Genomic DNA, 11,695 nt, shown 5'->3' on the forward strand with positions numbered 1-11,695 from the left:
ATTTAAAATCGTGAACTTTTTCAGAGGGGCCTGGGCGCTCTTGTCCCAACAGGGGGAGAGGTTTGTTGCATAATGTAATTGTTCTCCAGAGAGCCAGGGAGGTGGAGAAGTGGAGAAGGAACGTGTATCTCGTTCCTGAATTGAAAATTGTATCCCTGGGTACTGTTCAAGCCATGAATGTTTTCTCTGGATTTACTGCAGAATTTAAGCCTGGCAGCACTTCGTGGTTTGGCTTTGACAGAGCAAAGGAGAATATTTCAAATAACTGGCTCTTGTCAACATTACAGGAGCTTTTTAATTGATAAGCTATGGCTCTGTGATATTATTTACAAACGTGCCATGAGAGGTGAAGGTGATTGTGAGGTGCTAGTTTATCACACCACCAATGAATGCTGTATTACTTTTACATAATGTTTATATTTCAGCTTCTCCCATTTTGTGTGCCTGCACATAATGCCTCAGGCTGGGAAGATGACGTTTTCCAGCCTTTATTTTCATATCTGGGCAGAGCAGTGAAGATAAGTCTGGAAAGGGAAGGTGAAGGGACTATCTGGGAAAAGACAGTGGTGGGCCACTGCTGTTAGGACTAAAAGGATGTAAAGAAGGTGGATTCGGATTGGATCTGTGAGCCCTGACCAAGCCAGTGGGCATCCCTGGCTACTGACTCTTCTGAGAGCCTCGCTTTCCAAATTAGGCACCGCAATTAACGTGAAGGAGAAATCGCTTGAGCACGCTTTAACAGGAAAACAACAACGTATTTTGGGACAAGGTTATAGAAATCCATGCAATGACAACATCTTAAGAAACTGCTGCTGCTGCTGGTGAAATTGCAGGCATGAAAATTCCAGAGTTCAGAAAATTTTGAGGGCAGGCTGGATTTTTCAGTCTGGATGTGTTAGTATTTGCCTTCGTTGTGAACAGGCTTTGGTCCACAGTGTTGCCTGCCTGGGGGCTGCTGAACCGTGGGACTCAGCTGCCCGCACAGCCCCAGGGATCCATCCCAGCTGGGCCACGAGCCCCAGCCTTTCTGCTCATCGAGTCTTTTCTGGACTTAAATGTCTCGGTGGAACAGAAGTCAGGAGATCACAATGTAGAATAAAATCATTTATATTCTGCTGATGGGCACTGCCTCAGATCTGCTCCACTGATTTCTTGACCTTCTGGGCCTGATGTCTGTTCTGTATTGCAGTTGTTGACGTAAGGAAGGGCTAAACTCGCATCCATAGCTGGGTGATATTTGGACCTACATGGATATAAGTGTTACCAACACACTGCCTTCAATGCGGATGGCATCTGAAGAAGTCCTGTAGGAAGCAGTTGCTCCAGAGAAAAAGACCCGCCTCAGGCTTCTACAGATCTGCTGCCTTGTCATGGCGTATGGGGATGGAGCCAGAACCAGGAGCAGGAAATCAAAGTGTTAATCGGGTGAGGATAAATGCTGTCTTCTCTTTCTCATTTAGCTGAGTTTCTGTGTTGAAACTTGCTGTTCTTGACTTCCTGTAGGTCGCCTGGTAAGAGGATGGGTACGTAAGTTTAAGTTTGTCTTTTTCTGTTGCTTTTATGCATGGACACCACCGGAAGGCTAGCTTGAAGCCAGAACGAAACCTGCACAAGTGAGAAAAGCAATTAAATGGTGAAATGGTCTTTCTAATTGCCCAGAGAATGAACAAACTCATGGCTTGGTTCTACCTGTGAATGACTACGGAAACAAATATTTCTACTGAAATCAATGAGATGGAAACAAGATGGAACGAGACGAAAAGCTAAATGCACAAAACCATGGAGGGAGGTGCATTAGGAGTTTTTGATCTGATTTCCTTGTATTTTAAGTAAACATACAAGATCAGTGAAGTGGCAGGGTGTTTGGTGTGCTCAGGAGATGGTGCTGACCATGCTGGTAACCGCATTTGTGAGACGCAGAACATCTGAGGAAAATACACGCGTTCACCCACTGGGAGCTTTTTAAAGAAACTGAATAATTAAATGAGGAAGCTGTCTGCTTTCTGAGAGAGGAGGGGGAGGACACACGTTTGTGTGTTTCAAGTTAAACGCAGTTTGGGTGAATGGGCTGCAAAACTCTTGTGAGCTCACGGGCAGGATGCTGCTTGAAACGCTCAAAGGAGCGAGCGAGCCTCGCGGCTCCGCACCGTGCAGCCCTCCCAGCGCAGAGCAAGAGGGACACCTCTTGGCATGCTGCGGTTGTGCTCCCCCAGCTGCTGCCTTGTCGGTGGCACGTCCCCATGGGACCTTCACGGGTCACCCGTGGGCTGCTCCTGCTTCCCAGCCGTGGGGGTGAGCCCAGGACTGCGAGGGAGGCTCAGGACTGTGCTGGGGGGGGGGGGGGAGCGGCCTGGGGAGAGCAGGCGGCTGAGCCAGCCCAGCATTAGCTCAGCAGATGCAATGCAGGGATTACAGATCCCTCCCTTGGAAATAGGATGGCCTGCATGTGGAAATAGCTGCAAATGTGGCTGTGCTGTGATCCCATGCCTGCTGCCTGCACTTTATTCAAGACAGGAAATACTAAGGGCTGAGTTAAAATCGCAGAGCGTATCCCATCTCACATTATTAGCACAGGGTAAGTTAAATTGTCTAGTTGGCCTAGGGACTGCAGTTGGAAATCACAGCTGCTCTCACCTCCAGAGATTTACGTTTTTTCAGGCTGAGAGTTTTCTTTGTGCACGTGTGTTCACACTACTCACCTCTGGTTCAGGCAGCAGTATATGATGGGGTTGTACATTGTCGAGCTCATGGCAAGGAGGAAGACTGCGAGATACACCTGCTGAATGTACTTCTGCTGGTAGATGTCTTCCTTGAAGCTCCCCAGGATGAAGTATATGTGATAGGGCAGCCAGCAGACAGCAAAAATGATCACCACTACCACCATTGTCTTCACAAACTAGGAAAACAAAACCAAGGGGTTATTTCTGGGCTTGCTGGGGCAGTGAGAAGTGCTGGTTTCACTTTGGGGCTGGTTTGACCTCCCTGAGTGCAGCGTACGGAATGAAACCATACATACCATGTGCAGCTATGGCAAAGAAACCAGCCCTGGTGATGAAAACTGGGAACGGGGAGGGAGTGCCCTGGCAATGGAAACTGGAACAGGGAGAGAGTGCCCTGGTGATGGGAACAGGGTGGGGGTTAAAGCAAACGTTCCCCAGTGCACTGAGTGGACTCTGCAGAGGAACTGCTTGTAGCTACACCAGAGAGATACGCAGGGAAACGAGATCACTGCTGTTACGCTGAGACCGCTCCACTCTGCCCAGAGTTTTATCCTGTGGGTATAAACATGTGGATGCTCTGGACATGAGCCTTTACTCTCATGTCTCACTTTACTGCTGGCAGCTGGCCTGCTGCTGTGAGTCTTTCTTCCTTGAAGGCTGGCTGGTGCACACAATCACCATTTTTTATAAACCTGCAGGCTCATGCCCTTTACCCCAGACCCAAACTATTTTGTTAACCTTTCGAGCCCAGTCCCAAAAGATTTTGTACCAAACACAAGCTCCATTTTGGAACTGGAGGCAGCAGGGCTGGTGTGCTGGGGTAATTATAGTTAAGTTTCACTTCTGACCTTTTTTTTGGCATTAACTTGGTGTTCATAGCGGACTCTGTTTAGGTGGTTGCCCGGAGCCGTGCTGTTCCACAGAGTAACTCCTATAATGCTGTATGCAACAAACATCACCATTAAAGGCAGTAAATAAATCAACACAATCACGGCAATGTGATACCTGAAAGAGAAGAACAAGCAGTTTTTCACAGTCAGTATGGCTCTTGGAGAGCTCTTTCAGAAACTGTCTTTTGGATATGTACACTGGCTCCTATTAGCAAAACCACAAAGAAGAATTTTTGCCTATAATTATTGTTACAGGGACTTCTGTAAGCAGCGAAATCTCATCTCTCTTGTGGTGTGATGAGGGGTCCTTGGGCTGGATTCCCTGCTCATTCAAGACAGAGTAACATCATTTATCTTTTAACAGACAGTTGCAGTCCAGGGCCACCTGCACTGAGCTTTGCTATCCCACTGCAGCGAGAGAGAGAGAGAGACCGTGGTAAAAGTACAAGTCCTTAAATCACAGGTATGGGAAAGGAATAGTCCAAAAAACTATAGAGTAACTTGATGAATGCAGTAGTGGCAACAGTGGAAAAAAGTCAGATCAGGGACTGCAAAAGGTATCTGGCTGCTAACAGGCTGCCCAAAGATGCAGATAGTGAGGAAGGGATGTTGCCTGTATTTGTGTAGCTCGCTGTTTTTATTTGTGTGAGCACACACAATTAAAGTATCACCAAGAGGCTACTTGGTTACTGCTCCAGCTGAAAGCACTGGCCTCCCCTTAGCTGTATTTTAACCTCAGCCCTTTCTAGTTTTTCGTGTCACCCCACAAACTTCTGCGGGTTCCCTCATGCTGGGGGCGGACTAGTTTAAGCAACCACCATTTATGGGAAGGGAACAACCTGCTCACTCCATTACAGCAGCTGTCAAAATAACATAAACAGTGTGAAAAGTAGAAGGCAGGAGGGCTCCGGCACACACTCAGGCTGGCACCGACCCCAAAAGGCTGGGAGGGTGCAAATGGTCTTTCTCAGTCTGACAAGGCTCTGGGGCTACTCCTCACATTAGCGCTTTGCAGAGCTCTGTTGAAATGGGTGTTGGACTCTCGGTGGTGTTTGTTCCTTGGGGTGGTTGCAAATACCAGACTGGTGGCTACATAAAGAAAAATACAATATTTGTGAAATGTGGCGAGTTTGTCCCTGCCTGTCTTGCACTTTTTTCCTATTGTGCTGAGAGCGGTTCCTCTTTTGAAGGTCTTATACTCTGTGTGGAGTGCAGCAAAGCCCTTTTAGGGCTCCCATCCTGGGAGGAGGAAAGGAGGATGGGAGCCTGAGTTTGAGCGCACGTAAAAAGAAGCTTTTAGTCTTGTAGCTTTACTACTTTGCTGCAAAGTTAACCTGTCACCAGAAGAAAAAGCCTCTGGGGTTAGGGTTCTTTACTCTGGTTAAACTTCTGTATCCTTTACATCCAGTATTCTTCAGGCACTGGCAGTCAGTAGTGCATTGCTTGGGGTTTTTAAAATTTGGGTTTTTAAAAATTTCTTTCTGTCATAATTCTGCACATCTTTCCTGCAGAAAAGGATTTTCCTTCTTTCTGAAGTCTAGAAGTCTTGAAAGATGGGTTTACTCAACTGCAAAGGATCCAGAGGACACACAGACAACACAGAAACCCCATTCTCCTTTTTTTTTTCGTTGTTGTTTTCCTTTAGGTTTCTTAGTATTTCTTTCCCTTGTTATTTGGACTAGTACACAAATGGCTGCACGTGGCTTTTTCTCCACGGTCTGAGTTGCAGGCATCTGTCCCAACAAATCCATCCCTCAGTGTGATTTCTGGGGGGCAGTGTTTCCAACTTCTTTTCTAAGAGAGATACCAGAACCTGTGGATCTGACGCTGCCCAGGAAGACAGAGCTGGTGAGTAATGTATTGTGGTCAGGAGCTGCTGCTCTTCCGCTGGAGATCCCAGAAAGGATCTGCCCTGCTATTTGCCACGTTCAGGACCAGCCCTTCCAGCCCACAGGGATTTTGTCAGCATGCTGGGGAGCTCCTGTGAATCCTTTCCATGCCATGGATGTGGGAGAAATAAACCTCACTCTTTTCATCTGAACGAAATGGTCATCAGTGACTCACATATTAGCAGCTATCTATTGTCCCTCCTCCATAACTGACAGGAGCCTGGCACTCTCTGTTCCCCAGCACGTACCAAAGGGTACAAAAAAGGAGCCCCCAGGAGGAACATCACCCAGCATGAGAGGTTTGAGCCTGATTTTACTCTCTGCTCAACTGGGAACAACTGGCTACCACTGTATGAATACGCTGCAGCTTGGCCAAAATTACTTGGCACATGTTCGTGTGAAAATCAGTTAGTTTGGTAATGGCTAAGCTGAGGAGGCATCCAGCTGTCTGCCAGAGATGAAGAATGAGCAGGGAAAATGTCCCACGTGCATGGAGCCGGGCAAAAGCCTTCACAGTGGGTTTTGGTTTGAAAAATTGGTTGCACTTTGCGAATCGATTTGTTCCTTCTCCTCAGTTCTTCCATTGCTACTTTGTATGTTTTGCTTGATTAATTTCTCAAAAGTGCATCACCTGCTTTGAATGATGAGTAATCACAGCAGATACCCCAAGTGCAGCGTACGGCTTGTTTCATCTGTTTGAACAATCTTGCTTTCAAGCAGGAGGAAATCGCTGTGAGGCTTAGGGAGTTTCGGGAGCGCAGATGTGTGCCCAGATAAAGATGTCTATAAAACCATAGGGTGTTTGAAACATGCTGCTCTCGGGTTTTACTTTCTTTTTACCCCCCCCGAAGAGCAGCATAATTTTTAACTAATTACGTGGCTTCTCAGCATTAAAGATATCCAGTTTCCTCCTGCCTGATGGAGGAAGAAAATCCAGGATCTTTGAAACCAGGATTTATTGGTTAGAGCTTTATAACTAGAGCTGTATATTTATAAGCCTAAAGACTTTTTGTACTGGTTTCTCTTAAATTCCCCAAGCCCTGTATGTAGGGTTAGACATTATAACCAGTTTTCAAAGCAGGGGAGGATGGCAGGTTCAGGATTACCCTGATCACCTGGCAGCTTTTTCCACAGCTGGCTTCAATTGAGTTTAGACCCAGCCCCACATTCTCCTGCTCTCTCTCTCCCAGCACTCTCCATAGCCAGCAGTTTGGAGATGGAATTATTTTCCCGGTTAACTTTTGCCTGAACTGGGAGTTTAATGGTGTCTCTTACGTCAGCTGGTGCTTAGATCCAACGTCATCAGGCCAGACCACGATGCATTTCACGGTCCCGTTGTCCATCGTGATCTCGGCGTAGAAGCACTGCGGGAAGGCGAGCCCGAACGCCACCAGCCAGATTATCCCAATGATGGCTCTGGTGCTTCCAGCAGAGAGCCTGGGCTTGAAGGGGTGAATTATGGCCACATACCTGCAAGAAACAGGCAGTGCTTTTACAGAGAAACAAAGGTAGTGCTTTTACGGTGAGATTGGCAATCTACGCAACAAATGCAGAAAGTGTAAGAACTCACCAGGACAGTGTTGTGGGCTTTATTAATATAGACATTTTGACAGGTTCCAGGCCATAAATAATAAGGAACTAAATCCTTTCCGAAGAGAATGATTGCAACTCTTAGCGCAGGATATATTAAACCCACCTTGGACGGATGCTTCTGGTGTGAGCAGGAAGCAGTCCTTTATATCTTCTGCATATAGTCTTTGCAAGCATTCCCCTTATGGAGTTTTTCATAGAATCCCGGAATGGTTTGGGTTGGAAGGGACCTTAAAGTCTACCTAGTTCCAATCCCCAGCCATGGGCAGGGACACCTTCCACTGTCTCAGGTTGCTCCAAGGCCCATGCAACCTGGCCTTGGACACTGCCAGGGATCCAGGGGCAGGCACAGCTGCTCTGGGCATCCTGTGCCAGGGCCTCACCTCCCTCACAGGGGAAAAATTTCTTCCCAGCCTCCCATCTAACCCTGCACTCCATCAGTGTGAAGCCATTCCCCCTTGTCCTGTCATTCCAGGCCCTTGTAAAAAGTATTCTTGCTGTTTTTATTTTTTTAAAGTTACTTTCGCAAGTGCCTTACCAAAAAAAAAAAGCCCAGCCAAGCACGCTTTTCCCTTCTCATTATGTCAATCTCTGATGCTTCATATTAGCACAAGAGCAGACCGAGCTCTTGCGTATCCTTTACCCCGATTTTTTCCCCACTGATTTTTAGCTGTGGAAAACTCAGTGCTGTCTACCTCTGTCTCTGACTGCCTGAGCACTTGTGCTTGCAGCGAAGGGAAGGGCTGACCCTTTCATCCCACACCTGCTCTGGGCCCTCACAGCACATCTGACTATTGGATTACTCATGAGCCTGGGGCACTCTCTGGTTTTAAGTTCCCTGTGTGGAAATACACGGTGTTGTAATGAGTACCTAATCAATTATGCATTTCTTGTCATGCTTTCCCTATTCTTTGTCATGGTCGTTACAAAGGCAAAACGGAGTGGAAAATGCCCATTGCCTCCTAGTTTTCATAGCAAAAATCTGACAAACTGTGCCGTCTCTTGGCCAGGCTGTTTGTAGGGAGCTCTGCCCAGCTGCTGCTGCAGGACAGGCAGCACAGTGAGCAATCCAGGGCTGCACAGCAGCAGGGCCTTATTTAGCTATAAAATTTTCATGTCACCTCGCTTTTCTTTAGCTTGCCTTAGGCAGTGTTATATAGTGCTCGAGTCTCTGGTCAGGGAGGAATCCACCAGTGGATATTCTCCAGAGTATTTGCTCACAGAAGTGCCTGAAACGATGATCTGTGGCCCTCAGTGAATGACAAGTCCTGGGAATAAACAATGCCAGCCACTGTGCTGGCACTGGAGCCTGTGTTGCAGACATCAGCGGTGTTACAGGGCTGGCTGGAGGCTCTCCCACTCTGCCAGCGGTGCGCCCCTGAGGCAAGCTGCGATTTTAGGCGAGCTCCTGCAAACTGGGAGATTCACCAAACTCGCTGAGATCTCCTCGCTCCCCTGCTGCTCGTGCTCCTTGTGCCCTCTCTCAATGCCCCTGTGACATGCCAGGATGCTGGGACTCTAATCTCGGCACCCTTCCTCTGGTCCTCAGACATGTAGACAAAACAAGCTGAATTTTGGACCCTCTTGTGCACTTTCCAAACCGGTCGCAGGAGACTTTGCTAACCGGAGTGTGAAACTCGAGCTGATCCATGGGACTGCATTTCTGCCTCAAGCGCTGCAGTGGAAACAACTGCTCTGGTACTGGGGAAACTGAGGGATCCTAAACTCAAGGCGGAGCAATATCACCCGGGACTTTCCCGTGGCAGACAAAAATGACTTAGAGCCATCACTTCTTAGCCTCCTTCCTTAAAATAAACCACTTTGGAAGATGTTGTTTTTATGGAAGTTAAACATTGGAGCTGGAGTGGACACGAGTTCTCTTAACAATAAATGGAAGCGTCGAGTTTCCAGGAGACCGTGTCAGGATCTATTTTAAGGCTAAGCAAAGAATAGCTAAATATGGTTTGCAGTGAGGTGCCAAGTTTTCTTCCTGATCTTTGCCATGTGACTGCAGAGATTCTGGCTATATAGGTGCTTTCACCAAAAATCCCCAAGGAGCAAGAGTAGGAAGACATGACAACAGGCTGAAACGGCTTTTCAAAAATATTCTTTGGCAGACAACACGGATAAAATAGCAGTTACCAAGAACCCTTGATTTACAGCCAGGGGCAGCAAAAGAGTATTTGAGTCTAAAACTGAGCTGCCATTGATTCTAAATAGGGATTTGCTTTCATCCGGACAACTGCAGCCTGACAAACAGGTCCCTCCAGCCCTGTCCTCGTGAGCTGCCCCGTACTGTGCCCTGTCCCCGGCTCCTGCCCAGGTTGCAGCGGGCATTAAAAGCACTCTTCCCTCTTCCAGCCCGTTTATCTGGTATGATTGGTCTGTGATTGCTTCCTGAGGCTGGGTGTGCCGGGGCGATCGGAGCTGCGAGCTGGGGAGGGGAGTCGGGGGAGCGACCCCTGAGACTCAGGCAACAAAGCTTTTCGCTTTTTGATGGCTCCAGAGGGATGCTGGCTCCCCTCCCGAGGGAGCTGCGAGGGTCCTTGTGGATACAGGCCCCTGATAAGGAAAGCAGGAAACCTGAAGGAAACTGCAAAGTCAACAGCGGGGCACTGATAGGGAGTGCCGGTATTTCTGGACGCCGGGTCAGGCTGCCCCAGGGAAGTCCTTCACCGCCGGGCTTCAGCAGGGAGAGTGGAGGTAGGGGAGGGAAGACAGGAAGGATGGAAGAACGGAGGGTAGAGAGCCTGAAGGGAAATCACCTCCTCTGCTTCTTGCACGCAGCGCTGCCTTTAAGAGGGGAAATTCGCACAGACTTTTGGCCGCTTTCTAGTAAAAAAAGGAAACCAGCTTCATGCTATTTAACAATGAGCTGTAAACACAGTCAGACTCCAGAAATTAAAGCTTAAGTAAAAGTGACTTGGCAGTTGGCAGTGGATTTCATGAAAATACCAAATTTCCCCAGAAGTCAAGCAGAATCACTGTAATTACTTCCCTCCCTCTTGGAATAAGTCATTCTAGCGAACCAGGGGAGCATAATCTGCCATTTCTAATCTAATTCCCATTATTTCTGGTGGTTTGCTGGACTCACAGCAGGATTAGGGCTGCTGATGGTTTCAGCAGTCTGCAGCATGTTCTCCTTTTTCTGGATATATCCATCTCATGGTTTAAAAAAAGCCCAACAAAGCCACAAAAGAGTTTTCAGGATGACTGAGAAACAATTTATGATCAATAATGTGGGAACAACAAAATATCAGCCAGTTCCACTCGTTACAGATTTGGGTGTGATTCAGACCAGGGATAAAAAGCAGAAGATCCCACCATAATTAGCATCACACCCCACAGTCTGGCACTCCTTCCACTTGGCTGGTAAGGCCACACCTGACAGAGTGGGGGCCAATTGCACAAACTATCACAACGACATTTTTATGACTTACAGGGGATCTTTTCAGACCTTATCTTCTCCATCCACCTCTTACCTCTCTGCAGCCACGGCTGTCATGGAGTAAATGCTCACAAACACTGCAGTGATGGGGAACCAGTTCTGAAACCTGCAGAATTCCTCCCCAAAATACCAGACATTGTGACTGGCATAGATAAAATTGAAGATGGTGTTGAAGGCAGACATCAACAGGTCCGAAAGAGCCAAGTTAACGATGAAGTAGTTGGTAGCGGTCCTCATCTTCCTGTGCGCCAGAATAATCCAGATGATGGTGGCGTTGCCAACGATGGATGTGATAACAATGAAGGAGTAGGTGATGGCCCACAGAGCAATTCTCCATCCTGGCTGCGTGAACTGGGTTGCTGCCGTCCAGTTGTCGCCGTCCTCGAGGGAGCCAGCCTGCGAAACATTGCTTGCATTAAAAACGGAAAACATGCCCGTGGCTTTTTCACTTCTTGTAAGTGTAAAAGAAAATCTTCTGGCATCTGCTCATTTCCTTGCAGTAGACGCTGGTGGTATGAATTTCCATGCATTTAACCAAGTGCTGTTAAAAAGACGTCGGAATGAGCTATCTCATGTCCTCCCGTCCCGTTTTCTGAGTGATGCAATGCAGTTCCAGGAGGAGATGAGCGATGCCAAGGGCCTCCTCCTTCTTCCCTGGCATTTTAACCTACGCTTGAAGAGCAAAAACTAAAGAACAACTCTCTTCTTCAAGTTTCTTTTTCCTCTAAAAAAGGAAGAAAGGAAGGTGTTTTCCAGGTCAATGGCAAGTGATGTCTTCCTTTAGATTAATTTTAGGGACAAGAAAACATACATGGAAGCCAAAACCCACTCCAATCCAAGTAGAAATTCTCTGTCAGGGCAGCAGTTTTCTAAAGCACCAGGTGTCTGAATCCCCTGCAGCGGGACTGAGGACATTTGCTCTCCTTTCCCTGTATAACTACGAAGCGCGAGGCAGGAGTTGCGCTGGGATAAAATCTCAACAGGTTTTAAGGGGACTTTGAAAGGAGGTGGAGTCTCTTGCAGGGGAAAACTAAACAACCAATTTGACATCACATGGAATGTGGCAAAGTGGTACGTGAAGCTTCCCTCCCTGGCTCCACTCAGCTAGTTTTGAATAACCTCTGCAATGGCCACGTTGCTCTACCAGGATTTTACAGG

The 11,695-nt window shown here is 47.6% G+C and overlaps 1 protein-coding gene across 3 annotated transcripts; it reads right to left on the reverse strand.

The window, feature by feature from the left end:
• Positions 1-472: 472 nt before the first annotated feature.
• Positions 473-11,460, reverse strand: TACR2 (tachykinin receptor 2). Of its 3 annotated transcripts, none has more exons than XM_066191881.1 (5): positions 10,572-11,460; positions 6,775-6,969; positions 3,569-3,725; positions 2,700-2,896; positions 473-1,508 (listed from the first exon to the last, which is right to left on the reverse strand). In XM_066191881.1, the coding sequence occupies exons 1-5, from the start codon at positions 10,967-10,969 to the stop codon at positions 1,457-1,459; spliced, it is 999 nt and encodes a 332-aa protein (XP_066047978.1). In that variant the 5' UTR covers positions 10,970-11,460; the 3' UTR covers positions 473-1,456. The 3 variants fall into 3 exon arrangements, with proteins under 3 accessions (XP_066047978.1, XP_066047976.1, XP_066047979.1); XM_066191879.1 differs by having other exon boundaries at positions 473-1,605; XM_066191882.1 differs by lacking the exon at positions 473-1,508 and having other exon boundaries at positions 2,696-2,896.
• Positions 11,461-11,695: the final 235 nt, after the last annotated feature.

Source organism: Chamaea fasciata, unplaced genomic scaffold (genome assembly GCF_029207755.1).
Source record: "Chamaea fasciata isolate MVZ Bird 193981 ecotype frontalis unplaced genomic scaffold, bChaFas1.0.hap1 SCAF_9, whole genome shotgun sequence".
In the NCBI taxonomy this organism is placed as follows: Eukaryota; Metazoa; Chordata; class Aves; order Passeriformes; family Sylviidae; genus Chamaea; species Chamaea fasciata.